Below are 27240 nucleotides of genomic sequence, written 5' to 3' on the forward strand. Positions count from 1 at the left end.
TCATTGACAATGTAAGTTGTGAGTAATGGTCCCGCTGCACACAATTAATTATTGCGATGAGTAACGAGGCACGGGCGTTGAGCCAGCTCTCGTGAAGTTCTATCATGCACATACCAGTGAGAGTTGGGGAAGTTGGAGTGCCGGACATTGCAACCGTCTGGACAGAGGCCAACAGCTGCTCTTGGACATTTGGAAGCTCACTGAAGTCGGCCACGGACAGAGCATAATTGGCTTCGTATGATATTCTCTGCAGTTCTCTGCTATCAGAGCCCCTCGATCCTATTCCCAAGGTCAAGACACCGAGCTCTTTCAGAGAGGATGCTGCTGCATCAACGCTGTCAAATGACCTTCCCCCGCTAAGCAGGATCAGAATCTGTGGCACACCCTCCAGCCGTCTGCTGCCAGAAGAAGCAGTAAAGACATTGTCTCTGACGTACTGGAGAGCTGCCCCTGTGTAGAGGGGACGGCCTCCTTTGTGTCTCAGACCTTTGACGCGGTCAAGAATGTCTTCCTTTTTCGTGTAGCTATTCAGATAGAAATGGACCTCAGCGTCTCTACTGTACTGCACAACAGAAACGCGGTCTCTGTTTGCCTCAATGTTGAATTTCTCCACTACTCTTTGCACAAAGTCCCGCATAGCTGGGAAAGAACTCCTAGTGCCATCTGAACCGTCCAGCAGAAACACTACATCTTTTCTGGGTGTGCTGTATTCAGCTGAGAGGGAGGGAAAAACAACATCATTAACAAAAAAGTTATGACAATAAGTGATCTAAACCTTACGAATGCCAAATCAGTTCATCGCCACATTAACTGTCTAAGCTGTGGGAAATGGACCTACTGCTCTCTCTCTCTCTCTCTCTCTCTCTCTCTCTCTCTCTCTCTCTTTCTCGCTCTCTATGTTTCTTTTGAATAAATAAAGTAGGAACATCAAGAAGAAAGGCAAGACAGGGCCTATTTTAAAGTTCTGCTTTGCACATACCGGTAACAGTCGGTGAAGTTGGGGTGACGGGAATTGAAGTAACCTGTACAGAGGCAAGCAGCTGCTCTTGGACATTTGGTAGCTCACTGAAATCAGACACGGACAGAGCATAACTGGGTTCATATGATATTCTCTGCAGTTCTCTGCTATCAGAGCCTCTCGATCCTATTCCAAAAGTCAAGACGCCAAGCTCTTTCAGAGAGGAGGCTGCTGCATCGACACTGTCAAATGACCTGCCCCCGCTAAGCAAAACCAGTATCTGCGGCACACCCTCCAGCCGCCTGCTGCCAGAAGAAGCAGTGAAGACATTGTCTCTGACGTACTGGAGAGCTTCCCCCGTGTAAAGGGGTCTGCCTCCCTTGTGCCTCAGACCCCTGACAGCATCAACAATTTCTTCCTTTGTCGTGTATGTGTTTAGATAGAAATTGGCCTCTGGTTCTCTGCTGTATTGGACAACAGAAATGCGATCTCTGTTCTCGGCAACATCCAATTTCTCCACCATTCTTTGCACAAAGTCTTTCATTGCTGGGAATCCATTCCTAGTTCCATCCGATCCATCCAGAAGGAACACAACATCTCTTCTCTGTCTACGGCCCTCAGCTTAGAAACAAAGATTCATGAGTCAGATGGGAACTATTTTAAGGAGATGCAATATCAATAAATAAGAACAATAATCATATTAATATAATAATAAGTTGCAGTCTTGGTGCTTTGTCACTGATCATGCTTTTTTTTCTTCTTCTTCTTTTCCCTATCACATCACCTCTCATTGCGTTTTAAGGGTCACAAAATTTTGACCTGTTCAACAACTCATTAGCGATACGGGAACAGCAAAGCACATGTTGTTGCGACTAATAAAAAGTGATTGGAAACTACTGGAAGCCACTTTGGCTTTTTCTTACCTATGGTTGTGGAAGTGGTAGGTACGCCCGCTACAAAGACCTTGTTAATGTTGGTAAAAAGCTGCTGTTGGACACTGGGAAGGTCAGTGAAGTCACTCACTGAGAGTGCATAGCTAGGCTCTTGGGAGATTCTCTGGAGTTCCTGGCTGTCTGAGCTCCTTGACCCAATCGCAAAGATAAGCACTCCCAGCTCCTTTAGGGATGAGGCTGGCGTGTCAACATTATCAAATGACCTTGCGCCACTCAGCAGAATCAGCAACTGAGGAACACCTTCTACACGTCTACTTCCAGAGGAGGCAGTGAAGACATTGTCTCTCAAGTACTGCAGAGCTGCCCCCGTGTTGAGGGGTCTCCCTCCTTTGTGCCTCAGACCCCTGATCGTGTCAAGAGCGTCCTCTTTTCTTGAGTATGTGTTCAGATAGAAATGAGCCTCTGGATCTCTGCTGTACTGGACCACAGAGACACGGTCTCTGTTCTCAGACACGTTCAGTCTTTCCACCATCCTTTCAACAAAGTCTCGCATTGCAGAGAAAGAGCTCCTCGTGCCATCTGAACCATCCAGCAGAAACACTACATCCCTCCTAGCCATCCTGGGCTCAGCTATGGGTAATGAAATGGAACACAAAGTCATGTGAGCACTGGTCATCCCTTACTGGGTGTACAGCAGGCGTTTGTGCCCTCTAGTCTGCAGGTACAACAGAGGTAACAACTCCCCCATTCTTTCAGCTATTTTGCGGCCAGTCTGATGGTCAAATGTTATTACCGTCTTCCAAAGTAAACTCACATTTTGGTCAGGGTAAACCTGCCTTGATGCACTGAAGCCGCCATGACCAAAAAAGACCTACACTGGAAGGAGATTTTCAGCAGAAGCTATGCCTAAAGTAAACAACCTAGTATACAAACACTTTTAACACAGGCAAACGCTGCTAGGAGTTTCAACCCACGGCTTGCTTGGCTAATTTTAACATAAACCGTGTGCAAATTCTGTCTTACCTGCCACAGTAGGTGTCATCGGCTTAACTTGAACAAGCACATTGTTTAGGGAGCTGTAAAACTGCTGCTGGACACCGGGAAGGTCAGAGAAATCATTGAGCGATTGTGCATAGGCAGGGTCATTGGTAATTCTCTGGACCTCTCTGCTTGAATTTCTAGTGCCGATGCCCAAGATCAAGACCCCGCTCTCTTTCAGGGCAGAGGCAGGTGTATCTACGTTGTCGTTTGAGCGTCCTCCACTGAGGAGGATAAGAACCTGAGGGACACCCTCTTGCTTTCTACTCCCGGCAGAGGCAGTGAAGACACTGTCCCGCACGTACTGGAGAGCTGCCCCCGTGTTGAGGGGTCTCCCTCCTCTATGCCTCAGACCTCTGACCGTGTTCAAGACGTCTGCTTTTGCTGTGTAGGTATTCAGGTAGAAATTGACCTCAGCATCTCTACTGTACTGCACCACAGAAATGCGATCTCTGTTTGCCTCTACGTTGAATTGCTCAACTAATCTCTGCACAAATGCACGCATGGCTGGGAAAGTATTCCTAGTGCCATCAGAGCCGTCCAGCAGAAACACTACATCCTTTCTGGGAATGGTGTCATCAGCTAGGAAAAGAGGACAGCGTCATTAACAGTAAGAAATTTTAAAACATCTTTAGAATGTCACATCACCACCTCATTGACAATGTAAGTTGTGAGTAATGGTCCCGCTGCACACAATTAATTATTGCGATGAGTAACGAGGCACGGGCGTTGAGCCAGCTCTCGTGAAGTTCTATCATGCACATACCAGTGAGAGTTGGGGAAGTTGGAGTGCCGGACATTGCAACCGTCTGGACAGAGGCCAACAGCTGCTCTTGGACATTTGGAAGCTCACTGAAGTCGGCCACGGACAGAGCATAATTGGCTTCGTATGATATTCTCTGCAGTTCTCTGCTATCAGAGCCCCTCGATCCTATTCCCAAGGTCAAGACACCGAGCTCTTTCAGAGAGGATGCTGCTGCATCAACGCTGTCAAATGACCTTCCCCCGCTAAGCAGGATCAGAATCTGTGGCACACCCTCCAGCCGTCTGCTGCCAGAAGAAGCAGTAAAGACATTGTCTCTGACGTACTGGAGAGCTGCCCCTGTGTAGAGGGGACGGCCTCCTTTGTGTCTCAGACCTGTGACGCGGTCAAGAATGTCTTCCTTTTTCGTGTAGCTATTCAGATAGAAATGGACCTCAGCGTCTCTACTGTACTGCACAACAGAAACGCGGTCTCTGTTTGCCTCAATGTTGAATTTCTCCACTACTCTTTGCACAAAGTCCCGCATAGCTGGGAAAGAACTCCTAGTGCCATCTGAACCGTCCAGCAGAAACACTACATCTTTTCTGGGTGTGCTGTATTCAGCTGAGAGGGAGGGAAAAACAACATCATTAACAAAAAAGTTATGACAATAAGTGATCTAAACCTTACGAATGCCAAATCAGTTCATCGCCACATTAACTGTCTAAGCTGTGGGAAATGGACCTACTGCTCTCTCTCTCTCTCTCTCTCTCTCTCTCTCTTTCTCGCTCTCTATGTTTCTTTTGAATAAATAAAGTAGGAACATCAAGAAGAAAGGCAAGACAGGGCCTATTTTAAAGTTCTGCTTTGCACATACCGGTAACAGTCGGTGAAGTTGGGGTGACGGGAATTGAAGTAACCTGTACAGAGGCAAGCAGCTGCTCTTGGACATTTGGTAGCTCACTGAAATCAGACACGGACAGAGCATAACTGGGTTCATATGATATTCTCTGCAGTTCTCTGCTATCAGAGCCTCTCGATCCTATTCCAAAAGTCAAGACGCCAAGCTCTTTCAGAGAGGAGGCTGCTGCATCGACACTGTCAAATGACCTGCCCCCGCTAAGCAAAACCAGTATCTGCGGCACACCCTCCAGCCGCCTGCTGCCAGAAGAAGCAGTGAAGACATTGTCTCTGACGTACTGGAGAGCTTCCCCCGTGTAAAGGGGTCTGCCTCCCTTGTGCCTCAGACCCCTGACAGCATCAACAATTTCTTCCTTTGTCGTGTATGTGTTTAGATAGAAATTGGCCTCTGGTTCTCTGCTGTATTGGACAACAGAAATGCGATCTCTGTTCTCGGCAACATCCAATTTCTCCACCATTCTTTGCACAAAGTCTTTCATTGCTGGGAATCCATTCCTAGTTCCATCCGATCCATCCAGAAGGAACACAACATCTCTTCTCTGTCTACGGCCCTCAGCTTAGAAACAAAGATTCATGAGTCAGATGGGAACTATTTTAAGGAGATGCAATATCAATAAATAAGAACAATAATCATATTAATATAATAATAAGTTGCAGTCTTGGTGCTTTGTCACTGATCATGCTTTTTTTTCTGCTTCTTCTTTTGCCTATCACATCACCTCTCATTGCGTTTTAGGGGTCACAAAATTTTGACCTGTTCAACAACTCATTAGCGATACGGGAACAGCAAAGCACATGTCGTTGCGACTAATAAAAAGTGATTGGAAACTACTGGAAGCCACTTTGGCTTTTTCTTACCTATGGTTGTGGAAGTGGTAGGTACGCCCGCTACAAAGACCTTGTTAATGTTGGTAAAAAGCTGCTGTTGGACACTGGGAAGGTCAGTGAAGTCACTCACTGAGAGTGCATAGCTAGGCTCTTGGGAGATTCTCTGGAGTTCCTGGCTGTCTGAGCTCCTTGACCCAATCGCAAAGATAAGCACTCCCAGCTCCTTTAGGGATGAGGCTGGCGTGTCAACATTATCAAATGACCTTGCGCCACTCAGCAGAATCAGCAACTGAGGAACACCTTCTACACGTCTACTTCCAGAGGAGGCAGTGAAGACATTGTCTCTCAAGTACTGCAGAGCTGCCCCCGTGTTGAGGGGTCTCCCTCCTTTGTGCCTCAGACCCCTGATCGTGTCAAGAGCGTCCTCTTTTCTTGAGTATGTGTTCAGATAGAAATGAGCCTCTGGATCTCTGCTGTACTGGACCACAGAGACACGGTCTCTGTTCTCAGACACGTTCAGTCTTTCCACCATCCTTTCAACAAAGTCTCGCATTGCAGAGAAAGAGCTCCTCGTGCCATCTGAACCATCCAGCAGAAACACTACATCCCTCCTAGCCATCCTGGGCTCAGCTATGGGTAATGAAATGGAACACAAAGTCATGTGAGCACTGGTCATCCCTTACTGGGTGTACAGCAGGCGTTTGTGCCCTCTAGTCTGCAGCTACAACAGAGGTAACAACTCCCCCATTCTTTCAGCTATTTTGCGGCCAGTCTGATGGTCAAATGTTATTACCGTCTTCCAAAGTAAACTCACATTTTGGTCAGGGTAAACCTGCCTTGATGCACTGAAGCCGCCATGACCAAAAAAGACCTACACTGGAAGGAGATTTTCAGCAGAAGCTATGCCTAAAGTAAACAACCTAGTATACAAACACTTTTAACACAGGCAAACGCCGCTAGGAGTTTTAACTCACGGCTTGCTTGGCTAATTTTAACATAAACCGTGTGCAAATTCTGTCTTACCTGCCACAGTAGGTATCATCGGCTTAACTTGAACAAGCACATTGTTTAGGGAGCTGTAAAACTGCTGCTGGACACCGGGAAGGTCAGAGAAATCATTGAGCGATTGTGCATAGGCAGGGTCATTGGTAATTCTCTGGACCTCTCTGCTTGAATTTCTAGTGCCGATGCCCAAGATCAAGACCCCGCTCTCTTTCAGGGCAGAGGCAGGTGTATCTACGTTGTCGTTTGAGCGTCCTCCACTGAGGAGGATAAGAACCTGAGGGACACCCTCTTGCTTTCTACTCCCGGCAGAGGCAGTGAAGACACTGTCCCGCACGTACTGGAGAGCTGCCCCCGTGTTGAGGGGTCTCCCTCCTCTATGCCTCAGACCTCTGACCGTGTTCAAGACGTCTGCTTTTGCTGTGTAGGTATTCAGGTAGAAATTGACCTCAGCATCTCTACTGTACTGCACCACAGAAATGCGATCTCTGTTTGCCTCTACGTTGAATTGCTCAACTAATCTCTGCACAAATGCACGCATGGCTGGGAAAGTATTCCTAGTGCCATCAGAGCCGTCCAGCAGAAACACTACATCCTTTCTGGGAATGGTGTCATCAGCTAGGAAAAGAGGACAGCGTCATTAACAGTAAGAAATTTTAAAACATCTTTAGAATGTCACATCACCACCTCATTGACAATGTAAGTTGTGAGTAATGGTCCCGCTGCACACAATTAATTATTGCGATGAGTAACGAGGCATGGGCGTTGAGCCAGCTCTCGTGAAGTTCTATCATGCACATACCAGTGAGAGTTGGGGAAGTTGGAGTGCCGGACATTGCAACCGTCTGGACAGAGGCCAACAGCTGCTCTTGGACATTTGGAAGCTCACTGAAGTCGGCCACGGACAGAGCATAATTGGCTTCGTATGATATTCTCTGCAGTTCTCTGCTATCAGAGCCCCTCGATCCTATTCCCAAGGTCAAGACACCGAGCTCTTTCAGAGAGGATGCTGCTGCATCAACGCTGTCAAATGACCTTCCCCCGCTAAGCAGGATCAGAATCTGTGGCACACCCTCCAGCCGTCTGCTGCCAGAAGAAGCAGTAAAGACATTGTCTCTGACGTACTGGAGAGCTGCCCCTGTGTAGAGGGGACGGCCTCCTTTGTGTCTCAGACCTGTGACGCGGTCAAGAATGTCTTCCTTTTTCGTGTAGCTATTCAGATAGAAATGGACCTCAGCGTCTCTACTGTACTGCACAACAGAAACGCGGTCTCTGTTTGCCTCAATGTTGAATTTCTCCACTACTCTTTGCACAAAGTCCCGCATAGCTGGGAAAGAACTCCTAGTGCCATCTGAACCGTCCAGCAGAAACACTACATCTTTTCTGGGTGTGCTGTATTCAGCTGAGAGGGAGGGAAAAACAACATCATTAACAAAAAAGTTATGACAATAAGTGATCTAAACCTTACGAATGCCAAATCAGTTCATCGCCACATGAACTGTCTAAGCTGTGGGAAATGGACTTACTGCTCTCTCTCTCTCTCTCTCTCTCTCTCTCTCTCTCTCTCTCTTTCTCGCTCTCTATGTTTCTTTTGAATAAATAAAGTAGGAACATCAAGAAGAAAGGCAAGACAGGGCCTATTTTAAAGTTCTGCTTTGCACATACCGGTAACAGTCGGTGAAGTTGGGGTGACGGGAATTGAAGTAACCTGTACAGAGGCAAGCAGCTGCTCTTGGACATTTGGTAGCTCACTGAAATCAGACACGGACAGAGCATAACTGGGTTCATATGATATTCTCTGCAGTTCTCTGCTATCAGAGCCTCTCGATCCTATTCCAAAAGTCAAGACGCCAAGCTCTTTCAGAGAGGAGGCTGCTGCATCGACACTGTCAAATGACCTGCCCCCGCTAAGCAAAACCAGTATCTGCGGCACACCCTCCAGCCGCCTGCTGCCAGAAGAAGCAGTGAAGACATTGTCTCTGACGTACTGGAGAGCTTCCCCCGTGTAAAGGGGTCTGCCTCCCTTGTGCCTCAGACCCCTGACAGCATCAACAATTTCTTCCTTTGTCGTGTATGTGTTTAGATAGAAATTGGCCTCTGGTTCTCTGCTGTATTGGACAACAGAAATGCGATCTCTGTTCTCGGCAACATCCAATTTCTCCACCATTCTTTGCACAAAGTCTTTCATTGCTGGGAATCCATTCCTAGTTCCATCCGATCCATCCAGAAGGAACACAACATCTCTTCTCTGTCTACGGCCCTCAGCTTAGAAACAAAGATTCATGAGTCAGATGGGAACTATTTTAAGGAGATGCAATATCAATAAATAAGAACAATAATCATATTAATATAATAATAAGTTGCAGTCTTGGTGCTTTGTCACTGATCATGCTTTTTTTTCTTCTTCTTCTTTTGCCTATCACATCACCTCTCATTGCGTTTTAGGGGTCACAAAATTTTGACCTGTTCAACAACTCATTAGCGATACGGGAACAGCAAAGCACATGTCGTTGCGACTAATAAAAAGTGATTGGAAACTACTGGAAGCCACTTTGGCTTTTTCTTACCTATGGTTGTGGAAGTGGTAGGTACGCCCGCTACAAAGACCTTGTTAATGTTGGTAAAAAGCTGCTGTTGGACACTGGGAAGGTCAGTGAAGTCACTCACTGAGAGTGCATAGCTAGGCTCTTGGGAGATTCTCTGGAGTTCCTGGCTGTCTGAGCTCCTTGACCCAATCGCAAAGATAAGCACTCCCAGCTCCTTTAGGGATGAGGCTGGCGTGTCAACATTATCAAATGACCTTGCGCCACTCAGCAGAATCAGCAACTGAGGAACACCTTCTACACGTCTACTTCCAGAGGAGGCAGTGAAGACATTGTCTCTCAAGTACTGCAGAGCTGCCCCCGTGTTGAGGGGTCTCCCTCCTTTGTGCCTCAGACCCCTGATCGTGTCAAGAGCGTCCTCTTTTCTTGAGTATGTGTTCAGATAGAAATGAGCCTCTGGATCTCTGCTGTACTGGACCACAGAGACACGGTCTCTGTTCTCAGACACGTTCAGTCTTTCCACCATCCTTTCAACAAAGTCTCGCATTGCAGAGAAAGAGCTCCTCGTGCCATCTGAACCATCCAGCAGAAACACTACATCCCTCCTAGCCATCCTGGGCTCAGCTATGGGTAATGAAATGGAACACAAAGTCATGTGAGCACTGGTCATCCCTTACTGGGTGTACAGCAGGCGTTTGTGCCCTCTAGTCTGCAGCTACAACAGAGGTAACAACTCCCCCATTCTTTCAGCTATTTTGCGGCCAGTCTGATGGTCAAATGTTATTACCGTCTTCCAAAGTAAACTCACATTTTGGTCAGGGTAAACCTGCCTTGATGCACTGAAGCCGCCATGACCAAAAAAGACCTACACTGGAAGGAGATTTTCAGCAGAAGCTATGCCTAAAGTAAACAACCTAGTATACAAACACTTTTAACACAGGCAAACGCTGCTAGGAGTTTCAACCCACGGCTTGCTTGGCTAATTTTAACATAAACCGTGTGCAAATTCTGTCTTACCTGCCACAGTAGGTGTCATCGGCTTAACTTGAACAAGCACATTGTTTAGGGAGCTGTAAAACTGCTGCTGGACACCGGGAAGGTCAGAGAAATCATTGAGCGATTGTGCATAGGCAGGGTCATTGGTAATTCTCTGGACCTCTCTGCTTGAATTTCTAGTGCCGATGCCCAAGATCAAGACCCCGCTCTCTTTCAGGGCAGAGGCAGGTGTATCTACGTTGTCGTTTGAGCGTCCTCCACTGAGGAGGATAAGAACCTGAGGGACACCCTCTTGCTTTCTACTCCCGGCAGAGGCAGTGAAGACACTGTCCCGCACGTACTGGAGAGCTGCCCCCGTGTTGAGGGGTCTCCCTCCTCTATGCCTCAGACCTCTGACCGTGTTCAAGACGTCTGCTTTTGCTGTGTAGGTATTCAGGTAGAAATTGACCTCAGCATCTCTACTGTACTGCACCACAGAAATGCGATCTCTGTTTGCCTCTACGTTGAATTGCTCAACTAATCTCTGCACAAATGCACGCATGGCTGGGAAAGTATTCCTAGTGCCATCAGAGCCGTCCAGCAGAAACACTACATCCTTTCTGGGAATGGTGTCATCAGCTAGGAAAAGAGGACAGCGTCATTAACAGTAAGAAATTTTAAAACATCTTTAGAATGTCACATCACCACCTCATTGACAATGTAAGTTGTGAGTAATGGTCCCGCTGCACACAATTAATTATTGCGATGAGTAACGAGGCACGGGCGTTGAGCCAGCTCTCGTGAAGTTCTATCATGCACATACCAGTGAGAGTTGGGGAAGTTGGAGTGCCGGACATTGCAACCGTCTGGACAGAGGCCAACAGCTGCTCTTGGACATTTGGAAGCTCACTGAAGTCGGCCACGGACAGAGCATAATTGGCTTCGTATGATATTCTCTGCAGTTCTCTGCTATCAGAGCCCCTCGATCCTATTCCCAAGGTCAAGACACCGAGCTCTTTCAGAGAGGATGCTGCTGCATCAACGCTGTCAAATGACCTTCCCCCGCTAAGCAGGATCAGAATCTGTGGCACACCCTCCAGCCGTCTGCTGCCAGAAGAAGCAGTAAAGATATTGTCTCTGACGTACTGGAGAGCTGCCCCTGTGTAGAGGGGACGGCCTCCTTTGTGTCTCAGACCTGTGACGCGGTCAAGAATGTCTTCCTTTTTCGTGTAGCTATTCAGATAGAAATGGACCTCAGCGTCTCTACTGTACTGCACAACAGAAACGCGGTCTCTGTTTGCCTCAATGTTGAATTTCTCCACTACTCTTTGCACAAAGTCCCGCATAGCTAGGAAAGAACTCCTAGTGCCATCTGAACCGTCCAGCAGAAACACTACATCTTTTCTGGGTGTGCTGTATTCAGCTGAGAGGGAGGGAAAAACAACATCATTAACAAAAAAGTTATGACAATAAGTGATCTAAACCTTACGAATGCCAAATCAGTTCATCGCCACATTAACTGTCTAAGCTGTGGGAAATGGACCCACTGCTCTCTCTCTTTCTCTCTCTCTCTTTCTCGCTCTCTATGTTTCTTTTGAATAAATAAAGTAGGAACATCAAGAAGAAAGGCAAGACAGGGCCTATTTTAAAGTTCTGCTTTGCACATACCGGTAACAGTCGGTGAAGTTGGGGTGACGGGAATTGAAGTAACCTGTACAGAGGCAAGCAGCTGCTCTTGGACATTTGGTAGCTCACTGAAATCAGACACGGACAGAGCATAACTGGGTTCATATGATATTCTCTGCAGTTCTCTGCTATCAGAGCCTCTCGATCCTATTCCAAAAGTCAAGACGCCAAGCTCTTTCAGAGAGGAGGCTGCTGCATTGACACTGTCAAATGACCTGCCCCCGCTAAGCAAAACCAGTATCTGCGGCACACCCTCCAGCCGCCTGCTGCCAGAAGAAGCAGTGAAGACATTGTCTCTGACGTACTGGAGAGCTTCCCCCGTGTAAAGGGGTCTGCCTCCCTTGTGCCTCAGACCCCTGACAGCATCAACAATTTCTTCCTTTGTCGTGTATGTGTTTAGATAGAAATTGGCCCCTGGTTCTCTGCTGTATTGGACAACAGAAATGCGATCTCTGTTCTCGGCAACATCCAATTTCTCCACCATTCTTTGCACAAAGTCTTTCATTGCTGGGAATCCATTCCTAGTTCCATCCGATCCATCCAGAAGGAACACAACATCTCTTCTCTGTCTACGGCCCTCAGCTTAGAAACAAAGATTCATGAGTCAGATGGGAACTATTTTAAGGAGATGCAATATCAATAAATAAGAACAATAATCATATTAATATAATAATAAGTTGCAGTCTTGGTGCTTTGTCACTGATCATGCTTTTTTTTCTTCTTCTTCTTTTGCCTATCACATCACCTCTCATTGCGTTTTAGGGGTCACAAAATTTTGACCTGTTCAACAACTCATTAGCGATACGGGAACAGCAAAGCACATGTCGTTGCGACTAATAAAAAGTGATTGGAAACTACTGGAAGCCACTTTGGCTTTTTCTTACCTATGGTTGTGGAAGTGGTAGGTACGCCCGCTACAAAGACCTTGTTAATGTTGGTAAAAAGCTGCTGTTGGACACTGGGAAGGTCAGTGAAGTCACTCACTGAGAGTGCATAGCTAGGCTCTTGGGAGATTCTCTGGAGTTCCTGGCTGTCTGAGCTCCTTGACCCAATCGCAAAGATAAGCACTCCCAGCTCCTTTAGGGATGAGGCTGGCGTGTCAACATTATCAAATGACCTTGCGCCACTCAGCAGAATCAGCAACTGAGGAACACCTTCTACACGTCTACTTCCAGAGGAGGCAGTGAAGACATTGTCTCTCAAGTACTGCAGAGCTGCCCCCGTGTTGAGGGGTCTCCCTCCTTTGTGCCTCAGACCCCTGATCGTGTCAAGAGCGTCCTCTTTTCTTGAGTATGTGTTCAGATAGAAATGAGCCTCTGGATCTCTGCTGTACTGGACCACAGAGACACGGTCTCTGTTCTCAGACACGTTCAGTCTTTCCACCATCCTTTCAACAAAGTCTCGCATTGCAGAGAAAGAGCTCCTCGTGCCATCTGAACCATCCAGCAGAAACACTACATCCCTCCTAGCCATCCTGGGCTCAGCTATGGGTAATGAAATGGAACACAAAGTCATGTGAGCACTGGTCATCCCTTACTGGGTGTACAGCAGGCGTTTGTGCCCTCTAGTCTGCAGCTACAACAGAGGTAACAACTCCCCCATTCTTTCGGCTATTTTGCGGCCAGTCTGATGGTCAAATGTTATTACCGTCTTCCAAAGTAAACTCACATTTTGGTCAGGGTAAACCTGCCTTGATGCACTGAAGCCGCCATGACCAAAAAAGACCTACACTGGAAGGAGATTTTCAGCAGAAGCTATGCCTAAAGTAAACAACCTAGTATACAAACACTTTTAACACAGGCAAACGCCGCTAGGAGTTTTAACCCACGGCTTGCTTGGCTAATTTTAACATAAACCGTGTGCAAATTCTGTCTTACCTGCCACAGTAGGTGTCATCGGCTTAACTTGAACAAGCACATTGTTTAGGGAGCTGTAAAACTGCTGCTGGACACCGGGAAGGTCAGAGAAATCATTGAGCGATTGTGCATAGGCAGGGTCATTGGTAATTCTCTGGACCTCTCTGCTTGAATTTCTAGTGCCGATGCCCAAGATCAAGACCCCGCTCTCTTTCAGGGCAGAGGCAGGTGTATCTACGTTGTCGTTTGAGCGTCCTCCACTGAGGAGGATAAGAACCTGAGGGACACCCTCTTGCTTTCTACTCCCGGCAGAGGCAGTGAAGACACTGTCCCGCACGTACTGGAGAGCTGCCCCCGTGTTGAGGGGTCTCCCTCCTCTATGCCTCAGACCTCTGACCGTGTTCAAGACGTCTGCTTTTGCTGTGTAGGTATTCAGGTAGAAATTGACCTCAGCATCTCTACTGTACTGCACCACAGAAATGCGATCTCTGTTTGCCTCTATGTTGAATTGCTCAACTAATCTCTGCACAAATGCACGCATGGCTGGGAAAGTATTCCTAGTGCCATCAGAGCCGTCCAGCAGAAACACTACATCCTTTCTGGGAATGGTGTCATCAGCTAGGAAAAGAGGACAGCGTCATTAACAGTAAGAAATTTTAAAACATCTTTAGAATGTCACATCACCACCTCATTGACAATGTAAGTTGTGAGTAATGGTCCCGCTGCACACAATTAATTATTGCGATGAGTAACGAGGCACGGGCGTTGAGCCAGCTCTCGTGAAGTTCTATCATGCACATACCAGTGAGAGTTGGGGAAGTTGGAGTGCCGGACATTGCAACCGTCTGGACAGAGGCCAACAGCTGCTCTTGGACATTTGGAAGCTCACTGAAGTCGGCCACGGACAGAGCATAATTGGCTTCGTATGATATTCTCTGCAGTTCTCTGCTATCAGAGCCCCTCGATCCTATTCCCAAGGTCAAGACACCGAGCTCTTTCAGAGAGGATGCTGCTGCATCAACGCTGTCAAATGACCTTCCCCCGCTAAGCAGGATCAGAATCTGTGGCACACCCTCCAGCCGTCTGCTGCCAGAAGAAGCAGTAAAGACATTGTCTCTGACGTACTGGAGAGCTGCCCCTGTGTAGAGGGGACGGCCTCCTTTGTGTCTCAGACCTGTGACGCGGTCAAGAATGTCTTCCTTTTTCGTGTAGCTATTCAGATAGAAATGGACCTCAGCGTCTCTACTGTACTGCACAACAGAAACGCGGTCTCTGTTTGCCTCAATGTTGAATTTCTCCACTACTCTTTGCACAAAGTCCCGCATAGCTGGGAAAGAACTCCTAGTGCCATCTGAACCGTCCAGCAGAAACACTACATCTTTTCTGGGTGTGCTGTATTCAGCTGAGAGGGAGGGAAAAACAACATCATTAACAAAAAATTTATGACAATAAGTGATCTAAACCTTACGAATGCCAAATCAGTTCATCGCCACATTAACTGTCTAAGCTGTGGGAAATGGACCCACTGCTCTCTCTCTCTCTCTCTCTCTCTCTCTCTCTCTTTCTCGCTCTCTATGTTTTTTTTGAATAAATAAAGTAGGAACATCAAGAAGAAAGGCAAGACAGGGCCTATTTTAAAGTTCTGCTTTGCACATACCGGTAACAGTCGGTGAAGTTGGGGTGACGGGAATTGAAGTAACCTGTACAGAGGCAAGCAGCTGCTCTTGGACATTTGGTAGCTCACTGAAATCAGACACGGACAGAGCATAACTGGGTTCATATGATATTCTCTGCAGTTCTCTGCTATCAGAGCCTCTCGATCCTATTCCAAAAGTCAAGACGCCAAGCTCTTTCAGAGAGGAGGCTGCTGCATCGACACTGTCAAATGACCTGCCCCCGCTAAGCAAAACCAGTATCTGCGGCACACCCTCCAGCCGCCTGCTGCCAGAAGAAGCAGTGAAGACATTGTCTCTGACGTACTGGAGAGCTTCCCCCGTGTAAAGGGGTCTGCCTCCCTTGTGCCTCAGACCCCTGACAGCATCAACAATTTCTTCCTTTGTCGTGTATGTGTTTAGATAGAAATTGGCCTCTGGTTCTCTGCTGTATTGGACAACAGAAATGCGATCTCTGTTCTCGGCAACATCCAATTTCTCCACCATTCTTTGCACAAAGTCTTTCATTGCTGGGAATCCATTCCTAGTTCCATCCGATCCATCCAGAAGGAACACAACATCTCTTCTCTGTCTACGGCCCTCAGCTTAGAAACAAAGATTCATGAGTCAGATGGGAACTATTTTAAGGAGATGCAATATCAATAAATAAGAACAATAATCATATTAATATAATAATAAGTTGCAGTCTTGGTGCTTTGTCACTGATCATGCTTTTTTTTCTTCTTCTTTTCCCTATCACATCACCTCTCATTGCGTTTTAAGGGTCACAAAATTTTGACCTGTTCAACAACTCATTAGCGATACGGGAACAGCAAAGCACATGTCGTTGCGACTAATAAAAAGTGATTGGAAACTACTGGAAGCCACTTTGGCTTTTTCTTACCTATGGTTGTGGAAGTGGTAGGTACGCCCGCTACAAAGACCTTGTTAATGTTGGTAAAAAGCTGCTGTTGGACACTGGGAAGGTCAGTGAAGTCACTCACTGAGAGTGCATAGCTAGGCTCTTGGGAGATTCTCTGGAGTTCCTGGCTGTCTGAGCTCCTTGACCCAATCGCAAAGATAAGCACTCCCAGCTCCTTTAGGGATGAGGCTGGCGTGTCAACATTATCAAATGACCTTGCGCCACTCAGCAGAATCAGCAACTGAGGAACACCTTCTACACGTCTACTTCCAGAGGAGGCAGTGAAGACATTGTCTCTCAAGTACTGCAGAGCTGCCCCCGTGTTGAGGGGTCTCCCTCCTTTGTGCCTCAGACCCCTGATCGTGTCAAGAGCGTCCTCTTTTCTTGAGTATGTGTTCAGATAGAAATGAGCCTCTGGATCTCTGCTGTACTGGACCACAGAGACACGGTCTCTGTTCTCAGACACGTTCAGTCTTTCCACCATCCTTTCAACAAAGTCTCGCATTGCAGAGAAAGAGCTCCTCGTGCCATCTGAACCATCCAGCAGAAACACTACATCCCTCCTAGCCATCCTGGGCTCAGCTATGGGTAATGAAATGGAACACAAAGTCATGTGAGCACTGGTCATCCCTTACTGGGTGTACAGCAGGCGTTTGTGCCCTCTAGTCTGCAGCTACAACAGAGGTAACAACTCCCCCATTCTTTCAGCTATTTTGCGGCCAGTCTGATGGTCAAATGTTATTACCGTCTTCCAAAGTAAACTCACATTTTGGTCAGGGTAAACCTGCCTTGATGCACTGAAGCCGCCATGACCAAAAAAGACCTACACTGGAAGGAGATTTTCAGCAGAAGCTATGCCTAAAGTAAACAACCTAGTATACAAACACTTTTAACACAGGCAAACGCTGCTAGGAGTTTCAACCCACGGCTTGCTTGGCTAATTTTAACATAAACCGTGTGCAAATTCTGTCTTACCTGCCACAGTAGGTGTCATCGGCTTAACTTGAACAAGCACATTGTTTAGGGAGCTGTAAAACTGCTGCTGGACACCGGGAAGGTCAGAGAAATCATTGAGCGATTGTGCATAGGCAGGGTCATTGGTAATTCTCTGGACCTCTCTGCTTGAATTTCTAGTGCCGATGCCCAAGATCAAGACCCCGCTCTCTTTCAGGGCAGAGGCAGGTGTATCTACGTTGTCGTTTGAGCGTCCTCCACTGAGGAGGATAAGAACCTGAGGGACACCCTCTTGCTTTCTACTCCCGGCAGAGGCAGTGAAGACACTGTCCCGCACGTACTGGAGAGCTGCCCCCGTGTTGAGGGGTCTCCCTCCTCTATGCCTCAGACCTCTGACCGTGTTCAAGACGTCTGCTTTTGCTGTGTAGGTATTCAGGTAGAAATTGACCTCAGCATCTCTACTGTACTGCACCACAGAAATGCGATCTCTGTTTGCCTCTACGTTGAATTGCTCAACTAATCTCTGCACAAATGCACGCATGGCTGGGAAAGTATTCCTAGTGCCATCAGAGCCGTCCAGCAGAAACACTACATCCTTTCTGGGAATGGTGTCATCAGCTAGGAAAAGAGGACAGCGTCATTAACAGTAAGAAATTTTAAAACATCTTTAGAATGTCACATCACCACCTCATTGACAATGTAAGTTGTGAGTAATGGTCCCGCTGCACACAATTAATTATTGCGATGAGTAACGAGGCACGGGCGTTGAGCCAGCTCTCGTGAAGTTCTATCATGCACATACCAGTGAGAGTTGGGGAAGTTGGAGTGCCGGACATTGCAACCGTCTGGACAGAGGCCAACAGCTGCTCTTGGACATTTGGAAGCTCACTGAAGTCGGCCACGGACAGAGCATAATTGGCTTCGTATGATATTCTCTGCAGTTCTCTGCTATCAGAGCCCCTCGATCCTATTCCCAAGGTCAAGACACCGAGCTCTTTCAGAGAGGATGCTGCTGCATCAACGCTGTCAAATGACCTTCCCCCGCTAAGCAGGATCAGAATCTGTGGCACACCCTCCAGCCGTCTGCTGCCAGAAGAAGCAGTAAAGACATTGTCTCTGACGTACTGGAGAGCTGCCCCTGTGTAGAGGGGACGGCCTCCTTTGTGTCTCAGACCTGTGACGCGGTCAAGAATGTCTTCCTTTTTCGTGTAGCTATTCAGATAGAAATGGACCTCAGCGTCTCTACTGTACTGCACAACAGAAACGCGGTCTCTGTTTGCCTCAATGTTGAATTTCTCCACTACTCTTTGCACAAAGTCCCGCATAGCTAGGAAAGAACTCCTAGTGCCATCTGAACCGTCCAGCAGAAACACTACATCTTTTCTGGGTGTGCTGTATTCAGCTGAGAGGGAGGGAAAAACAACATCATTAACAAAAAAGTTATGACAATAAGTGATCTAAACCTTACGAATGCCAAATCAGTTCATCGCCACATTAACTGTCTAAGCTGTGGGAAATGGACCCACTGCTCTCTCTCTTTCTCTCTCTCTCTTTCTCGCTCTCTATGTTTCTTTTGAATAAATAAAGTAGGAACATCAAGAAGAAAGGCAAGACAGGGCCTATTTTAAAGTTCTGCTTTGCACATACCGGTAACAGTCGGTGAAGTTGGGGTGACGGGAATTGAAGTAACCTGTACAGAGGCAAGCAGCTGCTCTTGGACATTTGGTAGCTCACTGAAATCAGACACGGACAGAGCATAACTGGGTTCATATGATATTCTCTGCAGTTCTCTGCTATCAGAGCCTCTCGATCCTATTCCAAAAGTCAAGACGCCAAGCTCTTTCAGAGAGGAGGCTGCTGCATTGACACTGTCAAATGACCTGCCCCCGCTAAGCAAAACCAGTATCTGCGGCACACCCTCCAGCCGCCTGCTGCCAGAAGAAGCAGTGAAGACATTGTCTCTGACGTACTGGAGAGCTTCCCCCGTGTAAAGGGGTCTGCCTCCCTTGTGCCTCAGACCCCTGACAGCATCAACAATTTCTTCCTTTGTCGTGTATGTGTTTAGATAGAAATTGGCCCCTGGTTCTCTGCTGTATTGGACAACAGAAATGCGATCTCTGTTCTCGGCAACATCCAATTTCTCCACCATTCTTTGCACAAAGTCTTTCATTGCTGGGAATCCATTCCTAGTTCCATCCGATCCATCCAGAAGGAACACAACATCTCTTCTCTGTCTACGGCCCTCAGCTTAGAAACAAAGATTAATGAGTCAGATGGGAACTATTTTAAGGAGATGCAATATCAATAAATAAGAACAATAATCATATTAATATAATAATAAGTTGCAGTCTTGGTGCTTTGTCACTGATCATGCTTTTTTTTCTTCTTCTTCTTTTGCCTATCACATCACCTCTCATTGCGTTTCAGGGGTCACAAAATTTTGACCTGTTCAACAACTCATTAGCGATACGGGAACAGCAAAGCACATGTCGTTGCGACTAATAAAAAGTGATTGGAAACTACTGGAAGCCACTTTGGCTTTTTCTTACCTATGGTTGTGGAAGTGGTAGGTACGCCCGCTACAAAGACCTTGTTAATGTTGGTAAAAAGCTGCTGTTGGACACTGGGAAGGTCAGTGAAGTCACTCACTGAGAGTGCATAGCTAGGCTCTTGGGAGATTCTCTGGAGTTCCTGGCTGTCTGAGCTCCTTGACCCAATCGCAAAGATAAGCACTCCCAGCTCCTTTAGGGATGAGGCTGGCGTGTCAACATTATCAAATGACCTTGCGCCACTCAGCAGAATCAGCAACTGAGGAACACCTTCTACACGTCTACTTCCAGAGGAGGCAGTGAAGACATTGTCTCTCAAGTACTGCAGAGCTGCCCCCGTGTTGAGGGGTCTCCCTCCTTTGTGCCTCAGACCCCTGATCGTGTCAAGAGCGTCCTCTTTTCTTGAGTATGTGTTCAGATAGAAATGAGCCTCTGGATCTCTGCTGTACTGGACCACAGAGACACGGTCTCTGTTCTCAGACACGTTCAGTCTTTCCACCATCCTTTCAACAAAGTCTCGCATTGCAGAGAAAGAGCTCCTCGTGCCATCTGAACCATCCAGCAGAAACACTACATCCCTCCTAGCCATCCTGGGCTCAGCTATGGGTAATGAAATGGAACACAAAGTCATGTGAGCACTGGTCATCCCTTACTGGGTGTACAGCAGGCGTTTGTGCCCTCTAGTCTGCAGCTACAACAGAGGTAACAACTCCCCCATTCTTTCGGCTATTTTGCGGCCAGTCTGATGGTCAAATGTTATTACCGTCTTCCAAAGTAAACTCACATTTTGGTCAGGGTAAACCTGCCTTGATGCACTGAAGCCGCCATGACCAAAAAAGACCTACACTGGAAGGAGATTTTCAGCAGAAGCTATGCCTAAAGTAAACAACCTAGTATACAAACACTTTTAACACAGGCAAACGCCGCTAGGAGTTTTAACCCACGGCTTGCTTGGCTAATTTTAACATAAACCGTGTGCAAATTCTGTCTTACCTGCCACAGTAGGTGTCATCGGCTTAACTTGAACAAGCACATTGTTTAGGGAGCTGTAAAACTGCTGCTGGACACCGGGAAGGTCAGAGAAATCATTGAGCGATTGTGCATAGGCAGGGTCATTGGTAATTCTCTGGACCTCTCTGCTTGAATTTCTAGTGCCGATGCCCAAGATCAAGACCCCGCTCTCTTTCAGGGCAGAGGCAGGTGTATCTACGTTGTCGTTTGAGCGTCCTCCACTGAGGAGGATAAGAACCTGAGGGACACCCTCTTGCTTTCTACTCCCGGCAGAGGCAGTGAAGACACTGTCCCGCACGTACTGGAGAGCTGCCCCCGTGTTGAGGGGTCTCCCTCCTCTATGCCTCAGACCTCTGACCGTGTTCAAGACGTCTGCTTTTGCTGTGTAGGTATTCAGGTAGAAATTGACCTCAGCATCTCTACTGTACTGCACCACAGAAATGCGATCTCTGTTTGCCTCTATGTTGAATTGCTCAACTAATCTCTGCACAAATGCACGCATGGCTGGGAAAGTATTCCTAGTGCCATCAGAGCCGTCCAGCAGAAACACTACATCCTTTCTGGGAATGGTGTCATCAGCTAGGAAAAGAGGACAGCGTCATTAACAGTAAGAAATTTTAAAACATCTTTAGAATGTCACATCACCACCTCATTGACAATGTAAGTTGTGAGTAATGGTCCCGCTGCACACAATTAATTATTGCGATGAGTAACGAGGCACGGGCGTTGAGCCAGCTCTCGTGAAGTTCTATCATGCACATACCAGTGAGAGTTGGGGAAGTTGGAGTGCCGGACATTGCAACCGTCTGGACAGAGGCCAACAGCTGCTCTTGGACATTTGGAAGCTCACTGAAGTCGGCCACGGACAGAGCATAATTGGCTTCGTATGATATTCTCTGCAGTTCTCTGCTATCAGAGCCCCTCGATCCTATTCCCAAGGTCAAGACACCGAGCTCTTTCAGAGAGGATGCTGCTGCATCAACGCTGTCAAATGACCTTCCCCCGCTAAGCAGGATCAGAATCTGTGGCACACCCTCCAGCCGTCTGCTGCCAGAAGAAGCAGTAAAGACATTGTCTCTGACGTACTGGAGAGCTGCCCCTGTGTAGAGGGGACGGCCTCCTTTGTGTCTCAGACCTGTGACGCGGTCAAGAATGTCTTCCTTTTTCGTGTAGCTATTCAGATAGAAATGGACCTCAGCGTCTCTACTGTACTGCACAACAGAAACGCGGTCTCTGTTTGCCTCAATGTTGAATTTCTCCACTACTCTTTGCACAAAGTCCCGCATAGCTGGGAAAGAACTCCTAGTGCCATCTGAACCGTCCAGCAGAAACACTACATCTTTTCTGGGTGTGCTGTATTCAGCTGAGAGGGAGGGAAAAACAACATCATTAACAAAAAATTTATGACAATAAGTGATCTAAACCTTACGAATGCCAAATCAGTTCATCGCCACATTAACTGTCTAAGCTGTGGGAAATGGACCCACTGCTCTCTCTCTCTCTCTCTCTCTCTCTCTCTCTTTCTCGCTCTCTATGTTTTTTTTGAATAAATAAAGTAGGAACATCAAGAAGAAAGGCAAGACAGGGCCTATTTTAAAGTTCTGCTTTGCACATACCGGTAACAGTCGGTGAAGTTGGGGTGACGGGAATTGAAGTAACCTGTACAGAGGCAAGCAGCTGCTCTTGGACATTTGGTAGCTCACTGAAATCAGACACGGACAGAGCATAACTGGGTTCATATGATATTCTCTGCAGTTCTCTGCTATCAGAGCCTCTCGATCCTATTCCAAAAGTCAAGACGCCAAGCTCTTTCAGAGAGGAGGCTGCTGCATCGACACTGTCAAATGACCTGCCCCCGCTAAGCAAAACCAGTATCTGCGGCACACCCTCCAGCCGCCTGCTGCCAGAAGAAGCAGTGAAGACATTGTCTCTGACGTACTGGAGAGCTTCCCCCGTGTAAAGGGGTCTGCCTCCCTTGTGCCTCAGACCCCTGACAGCATCAACAATTTCTTCGTTTGTCGTGTATGTGTTTAGATAGAAATTGGCCTCTGGTTCTCTGCTGTATTGGACAACAGAAATGCGATCTCTGTTCTCGGCAACATCCAATTTCTCCACCATTCTTTGCACAAAGTCTTTCATTGCTGGGAATCCATTCCTAGTTCCATCCGATCCATCCAGAAGGAACACAACATCTCTTCTCTGTCTACGGCCCTCAGCTTAGAAACAAAGATTCATGAGTCAGATGGGAACTATTTTAAGGAGATGCAATATCAATAAATAAGAACAATAATCATATTAATATAATAATAAGTTGCAGTCTTGGTGCTTTGTCACTGATCATGCTTTTTTTTCTTCTTCTTTTCCCTATCACATCACCTCTCATTGCGTTTTAAGGGTCACAAAATTTTGACCTGTTCAACAACTCATTAGCGATACGGGAACAGCAAAGCACATGTCGTTGCGACTAATAAAAAGTGATTGGAAACTACTGGAAGCCACTTTGGCTTTTTCTTACCTATGGTTGTGGAAGTGGTAGGTACGCCCGCTACAAAGACCTTGTTAATGTTGGTAAAAAGCTGCTGTTGGACACTGGGAAGGTCAGTGAAGTCACTCACTGAGAGTGCATAGCTAGGCTCTTGGGAGATTCTCTGGAGTTCCTGGCTGTCTGAGCTCCTTGACCCAATCACAAAGATAAGCACTCCCAGCTCCTTTAGGGATGAGGCTGGCGTGTCAACATTATCAAATGACCTTGCGCCACTCAGCAGAATCAGCAACTGAGGAACACCTTCTACACGTCTACTTCCAGAGGAGGCAGTGAAGACATTGTCTCTCAAGTACTGCAGAGCTGCCCCCGTGTTGAGGGGTCTCCCTCCTTTGTGCCTCAGACCCCTGATCGTGTCAAGAGCGTCCTCTTTTCTTGAGTATGTGTTCAGATAGAAATGAGCCTCTGGATCTCTGCTGTACTGGACCACAGAGACACGGTCTCTGTTCTCAGACACGTTCAGTCTTTCCACCATCCTTTCAACAAAGTCTCGCATTGCAGAGAAAGAGCTCCTCGTGCCATCTGAACCATCCAGCAGAAACACTACATCCCTCCTAGCCATCCTGGGCTCAGCTATGGGTAATGAAATGGAACACAAAGTCATGTGAGCACTGGTCATCCCTTACTGGGTGTACAGCAGGCGTTTGTGCCCTCTAGTCTGCAGGTACAACAGAGGTAACAACTCCCCCATTCTTTCAGCTATTTTGCGGCCAGTCTGATGGTCAAATGTTATTACCGTCTTCCAAAGTAAACTCACATTTTGGTCAGGGTAAACCTGCCTTGATGCACTGAAGCCGCCATGACCAAAAAAGACCTACACTGGAAGGAGATTTTCAGCAGAAGCTATGCCTAAAGTAAACAACCTAGTATACAAACACTTTTAACACAGGCAAACGCTGCTAGGAGTTTCAACCCATGGCTTGCTTGGCTAATTTTAACATAAACCGTGTGCAAATTCTGTCTTACCTGCCACAGTAGGTGTCATCGGCTTAACTTGAACAAGCACATTGTTTAGGGAGCTGTAAAACTGCTGCTGGACACCGGGAAGGTCAGAGAAATCATTGAGCGATTGTGCATAGGCAGGGTCATTGGTAATTCTCTGGACCTCTCTGCTTGAATTTCTAGTGCCGATGCCCAAGATCAAGACCCCGCTCTCTTTCAGGGCAGAGGCAGGTGTATCTACGTTGTCGTTTGAGCGTCCTCCACTGAGGAGGATAAGAACCTGAGGGACACCCTCTTGCTTTCTACTCCCGGCAGAGGCAGTGAAGACACTGTCCCGCACGTACTGGAGAGCTGCCCCCGTGTTGAGGGGTCTCCCTCCTCTATGCCTCAGACCTCTGACCGTGTTCAAGACGTCTGCTTTTGCTGTGTAGGTATTCAGGTAGAAATTGACCTCAGCATCTCTACTGTACTGCACCACAGAAATGCGATCTCTGTTTGCCTCTACGTTGAATTGCTCAACTAATCTCTGCACAAATGCACGCATGGCTGGGAAAGTATTCCTAGTGCCATCAGAGCCGTCCAGCAGAAACACTACATCCTTTCTGGGAATGGTGTCATCAGCTAGGAAAAGAGGACAGCGTCATTAACAGTAAGAAATTTTAAAACATCTTTAGAATGTCACATCACCACCTCATTGACAATGTAAGTTGTGAGTAATGGTCCCGCTGCACACAATTAATTATTGCGATGAGTAACGAGGCACGGGCGTTGAGCCAGCTCTCGTGAAGTTCTATCATGCACATACCAGTGAGAGTTGGGGAAGTTGGAGTGCCGGACATTGCAACCGTCTGGACAGAGGCCAACAGCTGCTCTTGGACATTTGGAAGCTCACTGAAGTCGGCCACGGACAGAGCATAATTGGCTTCGTATGATATTCTCTGCAGGTCTCTGCTATCAGAGCCCCTCGATCCTATTCCCAAGGTCAAGACACCAAGCTCTTTCAGAGAGGATGCTGCTGCATCAACGCTGTCAAATGACCTTCCCCCGCTAAGCAGGATCAGAATCTGTGGCACACCCTCCAGCCGTCTGCTGCCAGAAGAAGCAGTAAAGACATTGTCTCTGACGTACTGGAGAGCTGCCCCTGTGTAGAGGGGACGGCCTCCTTTGTGTCTCAGACCTGTGACGCGGTCAAGAATGTCTTCCTTTTTCGTGTAGCTATTCAGATAGAAATGGACCTCAGCGTCTCTACTGTACTGCACAACAGAAACGCGGTCTCTGTTTGCCTCAATGTTGAATTTCTCCACTACTCTTTGCACAAAGTCCCGCATAGCTGGGAAAGAACTCCTAGTGCCATCTGAACCGTCCAGCAGAAACACTACATCTTTTCTGGGTGTGCTGTATTCAGCTGAGAGGGAGGGAAAAACAACATCATTAACAAAAAAGTTATGACAATAAGTGATCTAAACCTTACGAATGCCAAATCAGTTCATCGCCACATTAACTGTCTAAGCTGTGGGAAATGGACCCACTGCTCTCTCTCTCTCTCTCTCTCTCTCTCTCTCTCTCTCTCTCTCTTTCTCGCTCTCTATGTTTCTTTTGAATAAATAAAGTAGGAACATCAAGAAGAAAGGCAAGACAGGGCCTATTTTAAAGTTCTGCTTTGCACATACCGGTAACAGTCGGTGAAGTTGGGGTGACGGGAATTGAAGTAACCTGTACAGAGGCAAGCAGCTGCTCTTGGACATTTGGTAGCTCACTGAAATCAGACACGGACAGAGCATAACTGGGTTCATATGATATTCTCTGCAGTTCTCTGCTATCAGAGCCTCTCGATCCTATTCCAAAAGTCAAGACGCCAAGCTCTTTCAGAGAGGAGGCTGCTGCATCGACACTGTCAAATGACCTGCCCCCGCTAAGCAAAACCAGTATCTGCGGCACACCCTCCAGCCGCCTGCTGCCAGAAGAAGCAGTGAAGACATTGTCTCTGACGTACTGGAGAGCTTCCCCCGTGTAAAGGGGTCTGCCTCCCTTGTGCCTCAGACCCCTGACAGCATCAACAATTTCTTCCTTTGTCGTGTATGTGTTTAGATAGAAATTGGCCTCTGGTTCTCTGCTGTATTGGACAACAGAAATGCGATCTCTGTTCTCGGCAACATCCAATTTCTCCACCATTCTTTGCACAAAGTCTTTCATTGCTGGGAATCCATTCCTAGTTCCATCCGATCCATCCAGAAGGAACACAACATCTCTTCTCTGTCTACGGCCCTCAGCTTAGAAACAAAGATTAATGAGTCAGATGGGAACTATTTTAAGGAGATGCAATATCAATAAATAAGAACAATAATCATATTAATATAATAATAAGTTGCAGTCTTGGTGCTTTGTCACTGATCATGCTTTTTTTTCTTCTTCTTCTTTTGCCTATCACATCACCTCTCATTGCGTTTTAGGGGTCACAAAATTTTGACCTGTTCAACAACTCATTAGCGATACGGGAACAGCAAAGCACATGTCGTTGCGACTAATAAAAAGTGATTGGAAACTACTGGAAGCCACTTTGGCTTTTTCTTACCTATGGTTGTGGAAGTGGTAGGTACGCCCGCTACAAAGACCTTGTTAATGTTGGTAAAAAGCTGCTGTTGGACACTGGGAAGGTCAGTGAAGTCACTCACTGAGAGTGCATAGCTAGGCTCTTGGGAGATTCTCTGGAGTTCCTGGCTGTCTGAGCTCCTTGACCCAATCGCAAAGATAAGCACTCCCAGCTCCTTTAGGGATGAGGCTGGCGTGTCAACATTATCAAATGACCTTGCGCCACTCAGCAGAATCAGCAACTGAGGAACACCTTCTACACGTCTACTTCCAGAGGAGGCAGTGAAGACATTGTCTCTCAAGTACTGCAGAGCTGCCCCCGTGTTGAGGGGTCTCCCTCCTTTGTGCCTCAGACCCCTGATCGTGTCAAGAGCGTCCTCTTTTCTTGAGTATGTGTTCAGATAGAAATGAGCCTCTGGATCTCTGCTGTACTGGACCACAGAGACACGGTCTCTGTTCTCAGACACGTTCAGTCTTTCCACCATCCTTTCAACAAAGTCTCGCATTGCAGAGAAAGAGCTCCTCGTGCCATCTGAACCATCCAGCAGAAACACTACATCCCTCCTAGCCATCCTGGGCTCAGCTATGGGTAATGAAATGGAACACAAAGTCATGTGAGCACTGGTCATCCCTTACT

General features: G+C 47.2%; 1 protein-coding gene across 3 annotated transcripts in view; it reads right to left on the minus strand.

The window, feature by feature from the left end:
• Positions 1-27240, minus strand: part of col6a3 (collagen, type VI, alpha 3) — an 83571-nt gene that overhangs the window by 35779 nt on the left and 20552 nt on the right. For all 3 annotated transcript variants that reach the window (XM_073912685.1, XM_073912684.1, XM_073912683.1), the window contains 31 exons: positions 26587-27186; positions 25685-26284; positions 24820-25419; positions 24039-24635; positions 23046-23645; positions 22147-22746; positions 21294-21893; positions 20513-21109; positions 19520-20119; positions 18618-19217; positions 17773-18372; positions 16992-17588; positions 15999-16598; positions 15100-15699; positions 14245-14844; positions 13464-14060; positions 12471-13070; positions 11569-12168; positions 10724-11323; positions 9943-10539; positions 8950-9549; positions 8048-8647; positions 7185-7784; positions 6404-7000; positions 5411-6010; positions 4509-5108; positions 3656-4255; positions 2875-3471; positions 1882-2481; positions 980-1579; positions 115-714 (listed from right to left, as the gene is read on the minus strand). In XM_073912685.1, the coding sequence (XP_073768786.1) occupies positions 115-714; positions 980-1579; positions 1882-2481; positions 2875-3471; positions 3656-4255; positions 4509-5108; positions 5411-6010; positions 6404-7000; positions 7185-7784; positions 8048-8647; positions 8950-9549; positions 9943-10539; positions 10724-11323; positions 11569-12168; positions 12471-13070; positions 13464-14060; positions 14245-14844; positions 15100-15699; positions 15999-16598; positions 16992-17588; positions 17773-18372; positions 18618-19217; positions 19520-20119; positions 20513-21109; positions 21294-21893; positions 22147-22746; positions 23046-23645; positions 24039-24635; positions 24820-25419; positions 25685-26284; positions 26587-27186 (18579 nt within the window). The remainder of the gene's footprint in view (positions 1-114; positions 715-979; positions 1580-1881; positions 2482-2874; positions 3472-3655; positions 4256-4508; positions 5109-5410; positions 6011-6403; positions 7001-7184; positions 7785-8047; positions 8648-8949; positions 9550-9942; positions 10540-10723; positions 11324-11568; positions 12169-12470; positions 13071-13463; positions 14061-14244; positions 14845-15099; positions 15700-15998; positions 16599-16991; positions 17589-17772; positions 18373-18617; positions 19218-19519; positions 20120-20512; positions 21110-21293; positions 21894-22146; positions 22747-23045; positions 23646-24038; positions 24636-24819; positions 25420-25684; positions 26285-26586; positions 27187-27240) is intronic.

Source organism: Danio rerio, chromosome 9, assembly GCF_049306965.1.
Source record: "Danio rerio strain Tuebingen ecotype United States chromosome 9, GRCz12tu, whole genome shotgun sequence".
NCBI lineage: Eukaryota > Metazoa > Chordata > Actinopteri > Cypriniformes > Danionidae > Danio > Danio rerio.